Genomic DNA, 19,096 nt, shown 5'->3' with positions numbered 1-19,096 from the left:
TCTCCTAGCATCAGCATTTGATTTCAAGGGAAACTCTGATTGGCTCAGTTTTGATTATGTATCTACCCTGTGGTCTTAGAAGTAGGGATTATGTCATAGCAGACACCCAACTTGGGCTACATGGACTCGAGGAGGATTCCCCCAAGCAAAAGGTGGCTGTTTCTAGGAGAATAGAAATTGGACAGTGCTTTGAGCTGACTTAAAAAATAATAGTTACATGGACCCTTACCTCATACTGTGTATAAAAATTAATTCAAAATGGAACCAAGAACTAAATATAAGAGGTAAAACTATAAAACTCTAGGAAGAAAACATAGGGAGAGTTCTTCATGACCTTAGATTTGGCAATGGTCTTTTAAATATGATACCAAAAGCACAGTGACAAAAAAGAAATAGATAAATTAGATTTCAAAATTAAAAGTGTTTCTGCTTCAAAAGACAACTGTAAAGAGAGTGAAAACACAACCCACAGAATGAGAGAAAATATTTGCAAATCATATATCTGATAAGGATTTATACCCAGAATAGGTAAAGAAATCTTAGAGCTCAACACCAGAAAGACAGCTGGCAATTTAAAAGTAGCCCAAGGGCTTGAATAGACATTTCTCTAAAGAAGATGTACAAATGGCCAAAAAGCACGTGAAAAGATGCCCATCATCATTGGTCTTTAGGGAAGTGCACACCAAAACCACAATGAGATACAACTTCACACCCACCCACTAGGGTGGCCATAATAAAGAAACAGAAAATGACAAATATTGGTGAGGATGTGGAGAAACTGGAACCCCCATACACTAATGGTGGGAATGTAAAATAGTGTAGCCGCTGTAGAAAAGTTTGGTGCTTTCTCAAAATGTTAGACACTGAATTACTGTGTGACCCAGAAATTCTCCTCCTAGGTATTTGTATGCCCCCAAAGTGTAAACGGGTTCAGACAAAAGCTTGTACATGAATGTTCATAGCAGCTCTAGTCACAGTGATGAAGTCTAATTTATCTTTTTTCTTTCACTGCTTGTGCTTTTGGTGTCATATTTAAGAAACCATTTAGAAAAGGTGGAAGCAACCCTAATAAATGTCCATCAAAAGATGAATGGATAAACAAAATTTGGTATTTCCGTACAGCGGAGTAGTATTCAGGTATAAAAAGGAAGGAAGTACTGACGGATACTATAGCATGGATGAACCTTGAAAATATTATGCTAAGTGAAAAAAGCCACAAGAGGCTACATGTTGTAAGAGTTCAGTGATGTGAAATAGTCAGAATTGGCAAGTCAATAGAGACAGAAAGCAGATTAGTGGTTGCTGGGGCTGAGGCAGGGTAGAATGGGTAGTGACTGCTTAACAGGTATGGGGTTTCCACTTGGGCTGATGAAAAAGTTCTGGTCTTGGTTGTAGAACTCTGGCAGTGTACTTAATGCCACTGAACTGTACACTTGAAAATGATTACAGTGGTAAATTTTATGTTATGTATATTTAACACAGTAAAAAAGATGTCTTGGTAAACCCCTCACCTCATCCCCTCAAATCCCACGGTAGTAGCAATAGCCTACTTCAGGCAAGTAATGCGTGATGGATACGCTAGTAGCCATTACCTTGGGCTGGCCCAAGCTTTGGAGAACAGATCCTGGTTAGGATTAAGTATATGCTGGGTAGCATTCCTCCTCCATTAGTAGTCTCTCAATTAATTGTAAATTTTTGTGAGAGATTGCTGCAAGCAGGCTAATTGTGTATTCTGATTTGATTTAGGGTACAATTCGTGCTATCGATTGCTTATGCACTTTCTTTGAAAACAGAGAATAAGTAGGAAAGAGAAATAAATGTACCAGTGGAAGTAATTCATTTATGGATTCTGTTCATTGTTTTTTGTTTGGGGTGCTCATTTTGACCAGGGAAGATTGTTCTATCTGATATTTTTCTGACTTCTGGGATAAATAATTTCTTTCTTATTTGTTCTTAGTGTCTTTTTGAGAATTTCACAATCTGGGGCTGCAGTCAGATTTATGTCTCTATCACTCAGCTCAAAAGTGCAATTTGGAGCTGACTCAGTGTTGCTGGATGGCTCTTATCCACTAATGCCCTTGACATTTTACACTGGTGAGGTTTCACTGTGTACTCTGAAAACAAGGACAATGGAAGGGTTGTTATATGGACTGTCTTTAACTTATAATACACAAGGTAGACTCAGGGGTAGTGGGTCTCATGATTAAAAACATCCTGACAATCACTGTCTATGCTTTTCCCCTTTAGCGGTGCCTGTGGAGAGGTAAAGCTGGCCTTTGAGAGGAAAACATGTAAAAAAGTAGCTATAAAGATCATTAGCAAAAGGAAGTTTGCTATTGGCTCAGCGAGAGAGGCAGTAAGTACCTGTGTTTGGTTGCTCACTTTGTCTTGACACTTTTTCGTAACTTCCCAGAATAGTCTTAGAGCAATGATTTTCAATCTCAGGAATAGCTCACCACTCAGATATGCGAATTTGTGAGTATCAAAGAGCATGGACAATTTTCTAGTATCTTTAATTAATCTAGAATCTTTTACTTATAGATAATTTGGTTCCAAAAATATTTGGTTGTACGTAATAATGTACATAGCAGGAAGTTTTTTTTTTTTCCTTCCAAGTTCAAAGTAGATTGTTTTTACAATAAATGAGAGGAAATTAGAGAAAAAATCCAGCCATAATACCCCCTGTAACTCCACAGCTGTTTTCAGTTTTCCTTTTCCTCCTAGTCTTTGTTCATATGAATTCATGTTTTTAGGTGGTTGAAATCATATTGTATATACAATTTTGTATTGTGCTTTTCCACATGAACATTACAGCGTAAACTTTTCTCTAATACATCCTTTTTGATGATTAAGTGTCCATGTCATCAATTTTATCATAATTTATTCAGGCATTTCTCTGGTTGATCATTTAGGTAATTTCCAATTCTTTGCTCTTCTGGGTAATACGACAATGAGTATCTTTTGTTTATGAATTAGTTATAATTTTATAAATTTTTAATTAAATTATTTTAGTGGCCTTTCTATGTAGTGGCCATTTGTTTTATTATATTTTTTAAAATCCACATTTACTGTATGGGTGAGATGGCTAAATGTATTGATCTTTCCACACATGACCCAATAAAGTAATGTAAAACACACTCTAATCACATTTGCCTTTTTGGCCAGCTGTTTCTTGCTATTATACTTTTAACATTCTTTAAAGATCAATTTTTTTTTTTCCCCCTAGACAATGCCATTCTCACATGGCAAGAGGAATTTCCTTTCTGTGTTCACTTTGTTATAGATCTTTTCCCCTGTGATTCTGGATTTGTTTTCCATTTGGGGGAGAAGAAAATATCTACCAGATTGTTAAAAACTTGGAGTAAGATTTTACTTCTTAATTTCATACTTCAAATCATATTGGACTCTTTATGATCACTGTTTTATCAGAGTACACCCCAACTTGGTAATGAGTTTAACGGCTTACAGGAAGAGACAGGCTCTTAAAATTAAACATCTGGGTTTCTTAGCTGAAGCCCATTTTACATAAATATGTAATTCTATCTCCTCTTTGCTTGTGGAGGGTGTAGCCCAGGAAGTAGAGTTACTTGATTCATCCTTATGGAATTGTAACAGAGAACAGCTTTAGTACCCTGAAGCTTCCTTTCGTCAGAGCCTCAGTAAATATGTTAGCCTCAGTTGAAGTTGGAACCTCTCTCTGCTCTATTAGTAGTAATTTGACTTGACATGTTCTTCATACAACTGTTAAATACTTTGTCCATGATTTTTGTTTATTTCATCATTTTTATCAATGTAAATAATTCCATAGCTAATGACAAGTAGGGTTTACCAGTTAATTATGAAAACAGTAGAAACACACTTGTTTCTCTGGCTATGGGAACTGGGGCAAGTGGTTTCTCTCCTCTCAGCCTTGGTTGTCGCATCTGTAAAATGGGGAAAATTATACAATCCAGTTCAGTTGGGGATTCTGAGGCTTAGGTGAGATGATCCTTGGAAATAAAGAACTTGGCACAGGGCCTGGCCATTTATTGAATCCTTACTATTTGCCAAGTACTTTGCAAAGTGATTTTATGTAAGTTATTTAATTCATTGACTTCTGGGCTTTGATTTCTTTGTATGAATAGAACTGGGTTTGGAACTTAGGTAGCCTTTAGTCAACTAAGTTTAATTGCAAATATTTTTTAAAATATTGGCTATTATTATTATTAATAATAAACTCCAATGCTATTCTGTTTTGTATCAAAGGACCCGGCTCTCAATGTTGAAACAGAAATAGAAATTTTGAAAAAACTAGATCATGTAAGTATTGCTGTAAATATGACCCATAGTTACATCATTTATCTCAAAATGCAGGAAGAGTGTAAAGCATTTCAATGTAATATAGCTAGTATTAACGTGGGTTCCTTAATTTGTATGGATATGCACTTGCATACACACCTGGCTGTCATTTAGCTGGGAAGAGTTTTACCCCAAAATTTTGAGAGGACAATACTGTATAAAGATTTCATGATTAAATAATTTTGTGATATTTCTGCTGAGTTAGTTCTTGACCAAAAGACATAGTAATCATTCTATCTCATAGAGACTTGGTCAACTGATTGTGTTTGTGAAGATAATGCTAATTTTGGTAAATTTGGTTTAATTATACCTGAAGTTTCAATGCCTTTAAATACCTTTTATTTGGAGTTAACCAAATAAATTCAAGGGTATCCAATAAGTATGATAGCATCCTATCCTTATGTCTGATTAAATGGTATCTGTGGCCTTGTTGGATGTAAATAGTTCTTATTTTTTGTACAATAATGACTTTGTCCCAATGGAAAGTGTGTCTCACTTTAAAAAAGTGAGAAGGAAAATTTAGCATGTGGGACTGATCCCATCTTCCTTTTTACTGATTCTTTGAATTTCTTCACTCATTTATGAGCACCTATGAAGGAATAAGCTTGGGAGGCACTGGATTAAACTTGAAACAAGACCTCTAGCCTGTCCTGCTAATGATTGTCTTATTTTGGCTCTTCTTCTCCAAACAACACAAATATTTCTTTTCTTTTACCTCCCCAAATCCCTCAAAGAACAAATAGAAACTAAGAAGAAAATGACTGCTGTTGACACAATACTTCAACAGGCTCTTCTAGAACTCAATAGCTGGACTTGAAAACCATTGAGAATCTGACTGACTTTCCTGCTTGGCTTTCTTCTAATTCTTTTGGAACTTCCTCCTCCTTGAATTTGCCAGGTCCTTTTTCCAAGAGATTGCGAGTTTCTCATTAAGAGGAGCCCTCTAATTTTCTGGGGTGGAGTTGCAGCAAACATACCCTTAAGATAAACACTTAGGATTCTCAGAGAATTTTCTCTGATGTCAGAGGATTCCCAAACATAACATTTATAGAAATCTGGTGTTCAGTGCAATGGAGAAGAATTCAGAACCCTATAAAAAGGTCCTTGAACATATTTCTTGGCACATGGAATCCTTGGGAATGAAACATGGGCCGTGAGTTCATTTTGATGTTGGGAACAATGAGTAGAGTCTAGTGGCCAAGAGCCTGGCCTTTGGAATCAGATATTGATTTGGTCAGTTGTCAAACACTTATCATGCCAGGCTGTCTTCTAGGTCCGAGCAGTGTTAAGCACAGATGGAGCTGTCCATCACTCCCCTCATGTGACTTCAGTCAGGTATGGAGACAGACCTGGGTTCTATCCCATTTCTATTACCTCCTGTCTCTCAGAAGGTCATTTTACTTTTAGAAGCCTCTGTTTCATCATCTGTACAGTGGAGACAATAAAGATACTTACCTCACAAGGTCAATGTGAGAATTCAATGAAATCTGCTCCTGAAACTTTCAGCATAGAGTACATACTAGGGGAATGATAGTGATCTGTAATTCCCTGAATCCTTCCCAGTGTGACCTAAGTGGAAAGTCTGGGTTAGCAGCCTCTGGTTCCTCTGGTAGAGAGACACTTTCAGCTGGGACATCCCCAGCCAGTGACCCCAGAAGTGGTACAGATTAGAGAGGACAGTTTACTCTGGTTGTGACTTTTTTTTTAATATTTATGTATGTATGTATGTATGTTTTTTAGAGACACAGGTCTTGCTCTGTTGTCCAGGCTGGGGTATAGTGGTGTGGTCATAGCTCACTGCAGCCTTGAACTTCTGGGCTCAGGTAATCCTTCTGCCTTAGCCTTATGAGTAGCTGGGACTACAGGCACACATTACCATGCCTGGCCCATTTATTTTTTATTTTTTTAGAGATGGGGTCTTGCTATATTGTCCAGGCTGGTCTCAAACTCCTGGCCTCAGGTGATCCTCCTATCTCAGCCTCCCAAGTAGCTGGGATTACAGATGTGAGCCCCCAAACCAGGCTCTGGCTCTGACTATTGGGCACCTCTTCATGCTTTATGAGCTTCCAGCCCCACCCATGCCCATATGAGTATTGGCAATGCCCATTATAAGGCCATGCAGAACCAGGCAGTTCTCAGTTTTCCTTCTAATTGTGCCTTTTCTTCTGCTTCTTCTTTAAAAGTTAATTTTATTAAGATGTCAAGTGTATAAAGAGTCAAATAGTGGTAAAAGTTTTATTACACAAACCAGTAGCTCCTTGTTCTTCCGAATAGCCCCCTCCTCAAACGTTTTACAACTCTTAGCTGTTTTTGCTAGAATTTACTCCATATTTCTACATAATGTGCATAAACTACTGTCTCTTGGTTTATCAATTTTAGATAGCTTGTAGACTTCCTGCTATGGTATGTGAGGATTTTTGCTGTCTCTCCTGTCTATTCTTCTATATTAATATAATACTACAATGTGTATCACTGTTTTCATTATTGTTATAATAACAACTGTTCATGCAGAGCCAAGTACTCTACTATGATCTTAGGTAAGGAGTGGTAGAACTGGTTTGTTCTTAGACCAATCCTCATGACCTTATGCTCCATGAGTAAAACCTGGCTGACAGAGTCTGCCCTCAGTGGGTGCTATAGCTGTTTTTGAGGTTGTTGCTGTTAATCTGGGCAGCATAGGCATGTCTCCTCTGTGCCATGCTGGATGTTGGGCCTAGAAAGATCAATAAAACTTGACTAAGCCCATTTGGTGTCTGGTGAAAGGAGACCCATGGTGGGTGTTAGTTTTCTTTCTCTGCCCTCTTGGAGCTCACAGCGTGGTGGGGAGACAGATAGTAAGATGCAGTGTGGGGTGACACAGATTAGAACCACTGTAGGGCATGTGGATGTGTCCGAGGGGACATCTGAGTTGAGGCTGGATGCCTGAGGCCAAGTGTACTGAGAGGGCTGGATCCCTTGCCAAGAGTGTAGTATGAGCAATGGTGTAAACACCAGGAAAGAGTACAGAGAGCCTGGGGTGGGCAGGGAGTTTTGTTGTCTGGAGAGGAGTATGCATGGCACCAGGAACAGGAGATGGGGAGGGGGTGGTGGTCAGGTGGCAGGATGAAGTTGAGTCACAATTGTTTGGTAGTCCCTGATGATAAATTGGATTTTAGCAGCAAGACAGCAAGAGGCCAAAAGTTTTCTTTCTTCTTGCCGTGCATAATACTGCTCAACGTTCTTTTTGTGCACCCTGCAGTGATAAGTGGTCACGAACTGTCAGCCATAGGGGGGTGTGGGTGTCCCCCCCCAACTACCACCTAGGTGTGCTTTAGAGTTGTTATAAAATTACAATTTCCCTCTTCCTTTGAAAACTGGTAGGATCTTGGTGTGGGGTCCAGTGCAACCCCCGCCCCCCCCCCCCCCAGGTTCCAGTTGCCTGGAGCTAAGTAACCTTTGTTGACTGGCAACATGGCAGGGCTCCCCACCTGGCCCCCTTCTTTTATTCATGCTACTTGTCAAGCTCCCCCAGGGGTCTTTAGGTTGTCCTTGAGTGGCTCTGCTCTGGGGCAGTGAGGAGGAATGCTGGAAAGAGACCCAGCCTTCGTTCTTAGATGGCACCTTTGGATATGGGATATAAGCAAGTCTCTCACTAACATGGAGGGGCGGAAAGTTTTTTGTATGTTCTCACTGAGGAGTGGATAGGTTCTGTTCTGTCGTCTCCCCTGTTTGAACTTCAAAGCCTTCTTCGGGCAGGGAGCCAAATGCCTGGTCTTGGCCTCCCTGACCCTCTGGGCAGATGTTCCAAGTTATACCGCACTTGTGGTTTTCCTTTTGGGAGTTTCTCACTACTTTTCCTTTTTCTCCCCCTCTTTTTAGCCTTGCATCATCAAGATTAAAAACTTTTTTGATGCAGAAGATTATTATATTGTTTTGGAATTGTAAGTAGTAAACTTTTTTAAAATTTATGTTCCCAAGTAAATGTTTATAAACCACCGAACAATCTAATATAGACTTGCCGTTCTCATCCTGGGCGCCCTCGATGTGTGTATGTGGTGGTGGGGCCTACAAAGTTGTGTGTGTGGGGGCGTTAATATCAATTCTGAATCACCCCCTCCCCAGTGTTTCTAAAAGCAGATAGTGTGGGATTCCAGGCCCTGGATCTGTGGCCTGGTTTTGAACTCCACTCTTCAGATGACTAGCTGACCACCCAAGGGGTGAGTTTACTTCACCTCTGTGAGTCTTGTTTTCTTAGTGTTAAATGGGAATAATAATGATACCCCCACATGCAGAGTTCTTGTAAGAATTAAATGCTATGAATGACAGAAAGCCCCTGGCAAAGCACCTATCACATGTCGGCACTCGCCAGAGGTCGATATTATTATAGTTCGCCCTCTGTATCTGCAGTTTCTACCGTGGGTTCAACCAACCTTAGATTGAAAATACTCAGAAACCTAAAATGGATGGGTTGCATCTGTACTGAACATGTATAGGCTTTTTTTCTTATTATTTCCTAAACAATACAGTATGATAACTATTTACATAGCATTTACATTTTATTAGGTATTGTAAGTAATCTAGAGATGATTTAAAGTATAAGGAAGGATATGCATAGGTTATATGCAAATATTATCCCATTTTATGTAAGGGGCTTGAGCACCCATGGATTCTGGTATCCTAGGGGGGTCCTGGAATCAACCCCCCGTGGGTACTGTGGGATGACCATACTCTGGGATATCTGTCTGGGTGGACCTTTCTGCTCAGGATCACGGGACCAGCTTGTGTGGTGGTACCTGCGTATCTTTCAGTGTCTTATTCGTTTAATTCAAGGGCCATAATGTCCTGTGTTACTTGGTGTGATCAGGATAATTTTTGTCTCATTCCTGGAAGAAGCCTGGCTTTGTGTCTGTCCCTGCATACATGTGCAGTGGTTCTGGGAGCAGCTGTTGTGGCAAGCAGGGAATGCTTTGCTCCCGACTAGGAAACAGTGGCTGTGCAGACTGACCATTAAGACTATGTCATAAACAGCAGCCCCGGTCATAGCACCAGGAGAGGCCTTTATGGCTGTGCTGGTGGGTGCTTAAGGGAGTATCTGTTGTTTTCAAATAGGAGAGTGTTACCTGGTTGGATACAGTTAACACAGTTTAATAAAAGTGATAATAATAATATAGTAACAGTAGCTGATATTTATTAAGCAATGATTGTGATTCAAGTACTCTTATGAGCATTTTACTTATTTTTCACAGCAGTTGTACAGCTGATTACTTACAGGTTACAGCTGGGTTACTATTTTTAGCCTCACATTAAAGAAAACTGAATCAATAACCTTGTCAAGCACCTGTGCCAGGTGCTTTACGTACATCAATTATCTCTTAATTTTTACAACAACCATCAAGGTAGGCGGCAGCATCCCTATTTTTTAAATGGTAGAAACAAGCTCAGAGAGGTTACATAGCTTGCCCAAAGTCGCACAGCTGGGACATGGTGGAGCAGGAGTTCAGACCCCAGTTCTCTGTTTTTTTTTTTTTTTGAGACAGAGTCTCGCTCTGTTGCCCGGGCTAGAGTGAGTGCCGTGGCATCAGCCTGGCTCACAGCAACCTCAGACTCCTGGGCTTAAGCGATCCTACTGCCTCAGCCTCCCGAGTAGCTGGGACTACAGGCATGAGCCACCATGCCCGGCTAATTTTTTTGTATATATATTTTTAGTTGGCCAGATAATTTCTTTCTATCTTTAGTAGAGACGGGGTCTCGCTCTTGCTCAGGCTGGTCTCGAACTCCTGACCTTGAGCAATCCACCCGCCTCGGCCTCCCAGAGCTAGGATTACAGGCGTGAGCCACCGCGCCCGGCCCGGACCCCAGTTCTCTGACTGTAAACTCCTGTTTGCTCTTCTATATCAGTCTCAGAATCACGTGGGGTGTGTGATAAAAATGCAGAATCAGATTTTAAAGTTTCCCAAGTATCTCCAATGCCCACTCCTTTCCTCTTGTTCCTTAGTTTATAACTGGGACATCTGATTGTAGATGAGCCTTATTACCTCATTAGCTTTAAAAATGGGATTCAGGAGTGAAAAAAAATGGCAACCATTTGCTTGTCTTAATGAGTTTGTTTTTATCTTCTGTCCAAGTGAGCTTCCCTCCAGGAATGAACCCCCTGCTTTGCTTGTGTGTTTCAGGATGGAAGGAGGAGAGCTGTTCGACAAGGTGGTGGGGAATAAACGCCTGAAAGAAGCTACCTGCAAGCTCTATTTTTACCAAATGCTCTTGGCTGTGCAGGTAAGAGAAGCCCTCAATTCTTTTGACAACCTACTTTCTTTTAGGTAAGTTACTCCCTGAGGTAGGCAGAAACCGATTGTGGATTAAAATTCAGAAGAGAATCTGTATGTTTGTTCTGTTCTTTGCAAAAACATCCTACTCCTTTGACTCAGATGACAAAGCTCTCACGGTGAAGTTTAAGAAACAGTAGGAAAGGCAATTACAGAGATCAACACTCATTCCTATGTCTCCTCTCTTTAGCTTGGAGGTATTTCTGGAGGGACATTGATTTCTAGGTCTGCCTGATCCTTGCAGAAATCCTCCTTCACTCCTCGAGTGGGAGCTGGGCAGGTATGAGGGCAAGGCTGGCAAGTTGGGGTCACTATGACAGATGGGTTGCTCCCCTATGGCTCAGTACTAGGTGTTCCCTTCAGGTGCAACATCTTGTTAAAAGCGGCAGGCAGGTGGGCAGGTCAGTCGGACATGTGTGCAGCTTTCTATATTCAGTGAAAGTGTTGGATGGAGGAATAGCTGGTGGCACTTCGCTTTGAGGAAATGTCACCATTTCCCAGACAAAATTTGGTTGTGACTATATCCTGCCAAGGTTTCTTCTCTTGAAAACCTACTCCATGCAGGAAATGTAGCCATTGGGAGCAGTTCTTGTATTGAGTGAGGATTGAGAGAGATTTTTCTATGGTTGGTCCACCTGAGTTTGCCCTCCCAGAGGTTTCACCAGATCCGTGATGGAAATTTCTGGGAAGAATTTTTGCTCCAGCCCAGAAGGACGTCCAGAGAGGGTTGAAGCCCATGAACAAAAGTCCTTTTTAGTGGTGGCTGTCACCTACCTAGTGTTCTACCTCCTTATTGGTTTATTCCCTCACTTATAGTGACCAAGAATATTAAGATAAATTGAGTGCAGATCAGTGAGTATGGGAAATTTTTATTTCCTAAAGAAATATGACATAGTATGTCATATTTTCTTCTGTTCATTTTTATCTACTAGACAATAGAGTTTTCAAAGACTAAGTTTACATCAAGTTAACTCTGAGTATTTAAACAGATAATTTACAAAATGTATTTTTACAGATTCCCTTTAAAAATATTCTCAGGGCTATAATAACCAAATATACCATTTTGGTGAAAGTTTTATGTTTACTTTGAAAAAAAATTTAAAAACATTAAAAAATGTTTACTTTGGTGTGTTCTCAAAATATTTTATATCACCTATTTAATTTTTTATTGACATCAACACCTTATATTTCTACCAACATGTGAAGGGTTATTATCTTGAAAAGCAAAATCAAAATAAGTTTACTGTTCTAAGTTGCTTTTTTGGTTTTTCTGCTTTTTAAGTCTTAAACAATTTTGTAAACACTAACCCCTTTACCCCAGCAGTTTTCTGATTTTGAGGAATATGGTTGTGCATATCATGGCTTACAGTTTCACTCAGCTGTGAAATGTGTGTGTGTTGGTGACTGTCTCTGCTTATGTACCTACTGCATAAATCCAAGGGTCATGCCTCCATTTCTGTGTAGTACCTTCATGAAAATGGCATTATACATCGGGACTTAAAGCCAGAGAATGTTCTTCTGTCGTCTCAGAAAGAGGACTGTCTGATAAAGGTAAGAAACTTATGCTCTGTATATGGCCACTACAGTAGATTTCTGTTCAGAAACTCTTTTAATTCCCCAAGTAAAAAGTGGGAGCCTGAAAAGATTGAGAATTTGACCTGTCCACTCTTACCAATTATTTGAGATCAGGTGTTATTGCTTTTATCCAGATTCTAATGAGCTCCATTGTGTACAAGTCACTTTTGTTCTCAGAGTGAGAGAGGGGAGTCTGAATGGACAAGTGAATCACATGTATTGCCTTTCCCTGTTTCTTAAGCCTGGCTTCACTTCAGAATCTCCTGTTAGGATTTAAAAATATAATGACACCTAGGCTGGGCACGGTGGCTCACACCTGTAATCGTAGCACTTTGGAAGGCTAAGGTGGCAGGATCTCTTGAAGCCTGGAGTCAGAGACCAGCCTGGGCAACATAGTGAGACCCCGTTTCTACCAAAAGAAAAATTTAAAAATTAGCCAGGCATGGTGGAGCGTGCCTATAGTCCCAGCTACTCGGGAGGCTGAGGCAGGAGGATCACCTGAGCCCAGGAGCTTGAGATTGCAGTGAGCTATGATCACACCACTACACCCCAGCCTGGGTGACAGAGTGAGATCCTGTCTCTTAAAAAACAAAACAAAACAAAACAAAAAAACCAACATGACCCCCAGGCTGCACCTCAGACACTAAGGGTGACATCCAGGTGTAAGTATCTTTTCCCAAGCTCCCCAGGTATTCCATGGTGCAGCCCAGTTTGAGAAACTGGGGTCTAAGAAGGACCATGTATAACTAATTAGAATTCCAAGTATCTGTGATAAGGGTTATAAGCTTTTTGTAAGATTACAGAACATAGGTAAGTTGGAAAACCTGAGTCTTGAGGTCCCTAGGCTCAGGAATTTTAATTTAAGCAAAATTAAATACCTTAACTTGCAAAGACTTGAATTTGTAGATTTCAGATTAACGGCAGGTGTGTGTGAATTATACACTAGAAACTGATCTAGCCTACATTTTTTCAAACTGGCAGACTATGTTAATCTTTTTATGTTGTGACATTGATAAAAATTTATGTCCTTTTGTCCTTAATTTTAGATTACTGATTTTGGGCAGTCCAAGATTTTGGGGGAGACTTCTCTGATGAGAACCTTATGTGGTACCCCCACCTACTTGGCTCCTGAGGTTCTTGTTTCCGTTGGGACTGCTGGGTATAACCGTGCTGTAGACTGCTGGAGTTTAGGAGTTATTCTTTTTATCTGGTAAGAGAAGTTTTTATTGCTTCATAGTCTGGTTGTATGTGATTAGGTGAAATCATAATGTGTCCAGGTAGAAAGCTTATATTTAATTTAGGTCACTTTTGGACCATCGATTTGAAGAAAAATCTGATTTTTCATTATGCTGAAAGAGAAATCTATATATCCAAATGCCACTGAGAATGCCACTTGATTTCTTTTCCTTTCTCTCTCTACCGATATTAAGCCTTAGTGGGTATCCACCTTTTTCTGAGCATAAGACTCAAGTGTCCCTGAAGGATCAGATCACCAGTGGAAAATACAACTTCATTCCCGAAGTCTGGGCAGATGTCTCAGAGAAGGGTATGAATACGAAAGGGTTAAGAATTTGTGGTTTGCTAAAATGTATATGTGCTGTGGTGGGAGTTTCTTCTCAAAATTCCATGGTATTTTCTCCTGTCAATTCTGCTCTTATTTTCTATAGTTAGTTTTGCACCATTTGAGAGGCAGAGGAAATTATTAAGAGCATGCACTCAAGTCCTGGGTCTGCTACTTCTTAGTTGTGTGACCTTAGGCAAGTTATTTAACCTGAGTTCCCATTTTCTTTACTTGTAAAGGGGGCCTCAGTAACCCCTACTTTAAAGGGTTTTTGTGAGGGTTAAGGATAATGTACTCAAGTGCCTGATAATCTATTTAAATGTGTAAAATAATAAGTAAATTTTTCATTACAAAGTTTCCTTTGAGTAAGTAAGCATGTAAAAGCTAAATGTCATTAGTTACCTTGTATTTTATAATTTAAAAGTGCAACTTTTTAGTTCCCTGAAGGAAAAATAGAAGGTTAAATGTTGCAATTAAATGTCAAATAATGTAACTGTAGGTGATTTTAATAAATGTCAGAATATTTAAGGAATAATACTGTTGCAGTATACAAGCCAGCTTGCAGTTGTTGCTTGCTGAAGTAGTCATTTTATTTCTGACAAGTCTGTAGTTCCAGGGAGCCTCTCTCTGGCTTAATAACTCTAACCATTAATCTATGGGTCTCAGGGAGAGTTTTCTGTGAATTCTGAGTATCTTAGACCTGGGCGGAAGTTCAAATTTAATTAGTTTGAACTCGAGTCTAGCAATAAGAGAGGTACCAGGGAGCTGAGAGGTTGTGATGTCACAGCAGGAAGATATCGGGAGTGTCATTATCATTCCTAGCGTTTTCAGGGTACTCAGAATGCAGAGTGAGGAGGATTAGAGGGTACTGCCCACTATGTCTGCTGACTCCCTGATCTCAGACCTTCTTTCCTCTTTCTGGATGGTGGTCTGTAATTCTAGCATGCTATAATACTGCCGATTTAATATATTTATCCTTTTTACTATGATTTGCCCAATTATCTTGTTGCTTTAGCTTTGGACCTTGTCAAGAAGTTGTTGGTAGTGGATCCAAAGGCGCGTTATACAACAGAAGAAGCCTTACAACACCCGTGGCTTCAGGTGGGTGTGAGGCAGTGCCTGCTACCGTAACATACATGGAGAGCCCTGTTGCCAGATAGAGATGAGCAAGAGGACAGAAACATGTCTGCTTTGTTGGGTCTGTTTAATTGTTTTAGATCATGCTTTAGGTGTACGGAGTATGTGTGTGTGTGTGTATGTGTGCAGGGGTGGGGTAAAGGGGATGGGGGGTATGTATAGGGGTTTGTTTGCAGAGGGGACAACCTTTTTGACATTATTCATGGCTCTTGGATGTACAAGCTCACTTTAGGGCCTGTTCTGATTCCACTTGGCTGCCTTGAGTCTGCAGTTTGGCCTGTGTTCCTTTGAGAGGCTGTTGTGGCTCCACCCTCCCAACCTTGTCCCCTTCTACCCCACAGATGGGGTGAGCTGCATTCCAGCCATCTTCAGCCATAAATCAGAGAAGCTGGGGGCGGGGGACGTGGAGGAGGGCAGCCTCCCTGGAGAGAATCTAGCTTTTTCTCAAGCCCAAGTGATTGGGTATGAAGGGTCCCACTTGTTCATTGTGAGTAACCATGCCATCAGCGTAGGCATCTTTCAAGTCTGCATTACCTTCAGCACAGCCATATTCCTTTCTATTAACTCTTTTTTGGTTTCTCTGTTTCCTGTGGGTAGCTTGAGCTAGAGGCTGTTACTTGAGCTAGAGGCTTTTCCCTGGGGGAATTACTGGTCCAGGAACTCCTTGGACAACTCAGCTTCAGCTCTGTACTTCTGGGACTCTGGGAAGACTGTCCCCACTCTCAGTTCCAACTGTCCACACCTAATAGTTTTGCTCAGGCCAGCTCAGGTTGAGAACAACAAATTCTTAAAAAGGCAGATATATGTGTTTTGGATGTTGCTCTGGAAACTGCAGTTCCCCCAGAAGAAATCTGTCAGATGATTTATCATTTAATAGACCACACAGATTTGAACAGCAGGACCCTGGAGAAAAGGAGTTTGGAAACAAAGGGTGCCTTTGCATGTGGGGATTTAATTTTGATGAAAAAGAGAAATACGCCTTTTGGCTCTTTTCATGTGTCCTAATAGGGGGACTTTTGGGTCTAAATGCAGAGGTAGAAGAACTGTTAGTCTTAACAAAAAAAAAAAAAAAAAAGGAGCTGGCCATTTAGGCCTGGGAACAAGGTTTACATCTGCCTGAAATTTACAAGCAAGCATAGCCTTGTACTTTTTTGTCTCAAAAGAAAATTGTTATTAACAATCAAGGAAAAGGTGAAGTTCAGCTCTGCCACAGGGGTTTTACTTGAATACTCCTTATGCACATTTTGTTTTTGCAGCAAAAGATGGAGCCAATGTTGAATGAGGACAAGGATGCAGATTGCCCATCTAAAACATCTGTTAGTGATAATTTAGGTTTTATTTTGGGAAACTTCAGTGTTTTTGAACAAACTGAATGGTTTTGTGGGTCTTGCACTGCACTATGCATTGAATGTGGGCTCTGGTCTCTGCTCATAAACAGAGCGTCCAGTTTTGGGAGCATCCCTTCTGTCCACTTTCTGCTTCATGTTTACTACCTGAAATAGAGGATTCCTTCCTGTTTGTCTTCAAGGTATATTATATAATAATTTATTTTTTTCCTTTCTTTCCGGCCCTTTGTGAATAAAATTTTAGTATTTGTGAACAGGTTGTAGACCTCTCAAAGGAAGGATATTTACAGATAAACATTGCTACCTGTGGTAACAATGAACTCCATCTTCGTATTATTGCTAATTTATGACGTTTTAAATATAGGCCTAAATAGACATGTGGCCCCTCTGACAGCACTGAAGGGCTGCCATGTGGAGGACACTCCATTGTTGTTTCATTTGTTCATGCATTCATTTCTTCAGAGCACAGTTAATGAGCTTGTGTGTCAAGCACTGTTAGTCACTGAATGCAAAAAGGAATAGGATAAGACCTTGCCGTGGGGATCTGACAGTCTGGGTCAGGGCCAGCCCTGTCCAGTCACTATAGAGCAGTGCGATCTATGTGGTAACAGGGGTTGGTGTGCAGAGCATGGTTCTAAACCAGGACTAGGCAGGGCCACTGCTCACAGGGCTCTGGGTACCCACATCTTCACACACTGTGAGGAATGTCTTCAGGCTGAATGGCCTGGCGATAATGTGGGGGATGAGTGGGTCAGCATTTTCAAACATTTGCTGAATCCCTCTGATATGGAGACCCTGTGCCTATTAGAGTACCTGGCCTCTGAGGGTGCTCAGGAAATATTTGTTCACTGAATGAGGAAGGTGGGTGAGATGGATGGGCAGGAAGGCAAGGAAGGGCATTCCTGGTGGAGATCCTAAGGCCACGAGAGAGTGTGAAGTGGAATACAAATGAGTGTGGTGCTATCAAAGTGGCAGAGTATTAATAACTCTGTAAAACAGTGATGGAAGCAGGTGGTGATTGTAGTTACTAGTTAGAGGACAGTTGAACCTGTTATTATATTCTCTAGTACTGTAGTCCCCAACCTCTGGGCCACAGAGCTTCCCCCCAATCTTCCATGAAACTTAGGAATGGGGGTCTGGACAGCAGGGGATGAGCAGCTGGCAAGAGAGGGAAACGTCATCTGTATTTATAGCTGCTTCCCATTGCTCACATCACCGCCTGAGCTCTGCCTCCCTCGCCTCTTCCATCGCTGTCTGTAGAAAAATTGTCTTCCATGCAATCAATCCCTGATGTTAAAAAGGTTGGGGACCTGCTCTAGTACTATAAATTTCTGTATCCATCAAATTGCTAAATGTTGGAGGCCTTTGTTCCTGTGTCCTCTGCCTTTGTCTGCTTGGCTTAGTGGGAGTCGGGGGTGGGGTTGGGTGGGAAAGTACACAGTGAGACTTTGGAATCAGACAGCTCTGGGTCTGTGTCCTGCACAGACCACTGTGAGTGGCTGAGCTGGGCTTCTGGCCAGCCCCGCAGCCCACATTCCTAGTCATAGATGTTTCTTTCACCTTTCTGAAGGTGGGGAGTGCTGTACTAGCCCACCTCTCAGGGCTCCCAAATGCAAATCCTTGAACCTTGCAGAAGTAAGCATCCAGGGAGGTGGGAGCTACCCTCATACACATCTAGGCAGGAGTTCTCTGTGCTCTCCCCTCCTCCTCCTCTTGTAACACTTGTAATGCTATGTTCTGTTCAGTGTCTTCCTTTCTCATTAGACCTGAGCTCTGGGATATTGTGGGCTTGAAGTCCTTCTGGCAACTTGTACAGTATCTTCTGGGTGAATTTTTGTAGGGTGCTGGGCTGGTTGTTAGGATGGCCTGGGTAAATGGCAGGGGTTGGGGGGTGGAAGGTGGTAAATGGTAGGGGTTGGGGGGTGGAAGGTGGTGATCCCCAAAGGATTCGGGGAGCTACATGTAGTCAGGCCCAGCCTCTGGCCTCCTGATTACCATTTTTTTAAATTAATTTTTTTAGAGACAGGGTCTTGCTATGTTGTCCAGTCTGGAGCACAGTGGCTATTCACAAATGTGATCATAGTGCACTGCAGCTTTGGATTCCTGGGCTCAATTGATCCTCCTGCCTCAGCCTACTGAGTAGCTGGGACTACAGGCGGGTGCTACTGCACCTAGCTCCCAATTGCCATCTTTCTCAGGATCTGGGGTGCTGGTTCTGAAAGTCTTTTGACCACTAGGGACTGTGGTTCTCTCACCCACTGAGAGCTCTAAGGTACGTGGGTTAGATTCAACCAGTGTTGATGGAGAACTGACTGCTGACTACTCTGGGAAGGCAGAGGGGAGTAGCACATGATCCTTTTGCTCTGGGAGCTTTAGCAAGGGGATGATCCTTGGTGGACAGACTAGATGTCTATGCCTGCTTCCCTTATTCCAGGGGTATCTTAGCCCTGTAATACTAGGACCTTTCTTTCATTCAGACACAGTCTACTTATGTTTTAATTTCTTCACAGGATGAGGATATGAAGAGAACATTTCAGAATCTGCTGTCTGAGGAAAATAAATCCTCAATTTTACCCCAGGTTCCGGCTCAGGTATTGTATTCCTTGCGATCATTAAATGTAGGCTGGGTTTAAAGAGCTGGTGAGTGAGGATGATGAATTTGAAGGTTCTCCTGAGTAGCAATTGCTGAACAATTTTTTAGCTATAATGTAGCAGATACTTTTTTTTTTTTTTTTTGGAGAAAGAGTCTCACTTTCTTGCCCAGGGTAGAGTGCAGTGGCATCATCACAGCTCACTGCAATCTCAAACTCCTGGGCTCAAGTGATCTTCCTGTCTCA

The 19,096-nt window shown here is 41.3% G+C and overlaps 1 protein-coding gene across 2 annotated transcripts in view; it reads left to right on the top strand.

The window, feature by feature from the left end:
* Positions 1-19,096, top strand: part of CHEK2 (checkpoint kinase 2) — a 33,064-nt gene that overhangs the window by 12,852 nt on the left and 1,116 nt on the right. For both annotated transcript variants that reach the window (XM_045534373.1, XM_045534374.1), the window contains exons 6-14: positions 2,248-2,356; positions 4,246-4,299; positions 8,197-8,258; positions 10,491-10,590; positions 12,105-12,191; positions 13,262-13,425; positions 13,646-13,761; positions 14,792-14,877; positions 18,770-18,850. In XM_045534373.1, coding sequence (XP_045390329.1) covers positions 2,248-2,356; positions 4,246-4,299; positions 8,197-8,258; positions 10,491-10,590; positions 12,105-12,191; positions 13,262-13,425; positions 13,646-13,761; positions 14,792-14,877; positions 18,770-18,850 — 859 coding nt within the window. The remainder of the gene's footprint in view (positions 1-2,247; positions 2,357-4,245; positions 4,300-8,196; positions 8,259-10,490; positions 10,591-12,104; positions 12,192-13,261; positions 13,426-13,645; positions 13,762-14,791; positions 14,878-18,769; positions 18,851-19,096) is intronic.

This window comes from Lemur catta, chromosome 21 (genome assembly GCF_020740605.2).
Source record: "Lemur catta isolate mLemCat1 chromosome 21, mLemCat1.pri, whole genome shotgun sequence".
NCBI lineage: Eukaryota > Metazoa > Chordata > Mammalia > Primates > Lemuridae > Lemur > Lemur catta.
The sequence above is the reverse complement of the archived record's forward strand: the minus strand, read 5'-3'. Positions and strand labels throughout refer to the sequence as shown.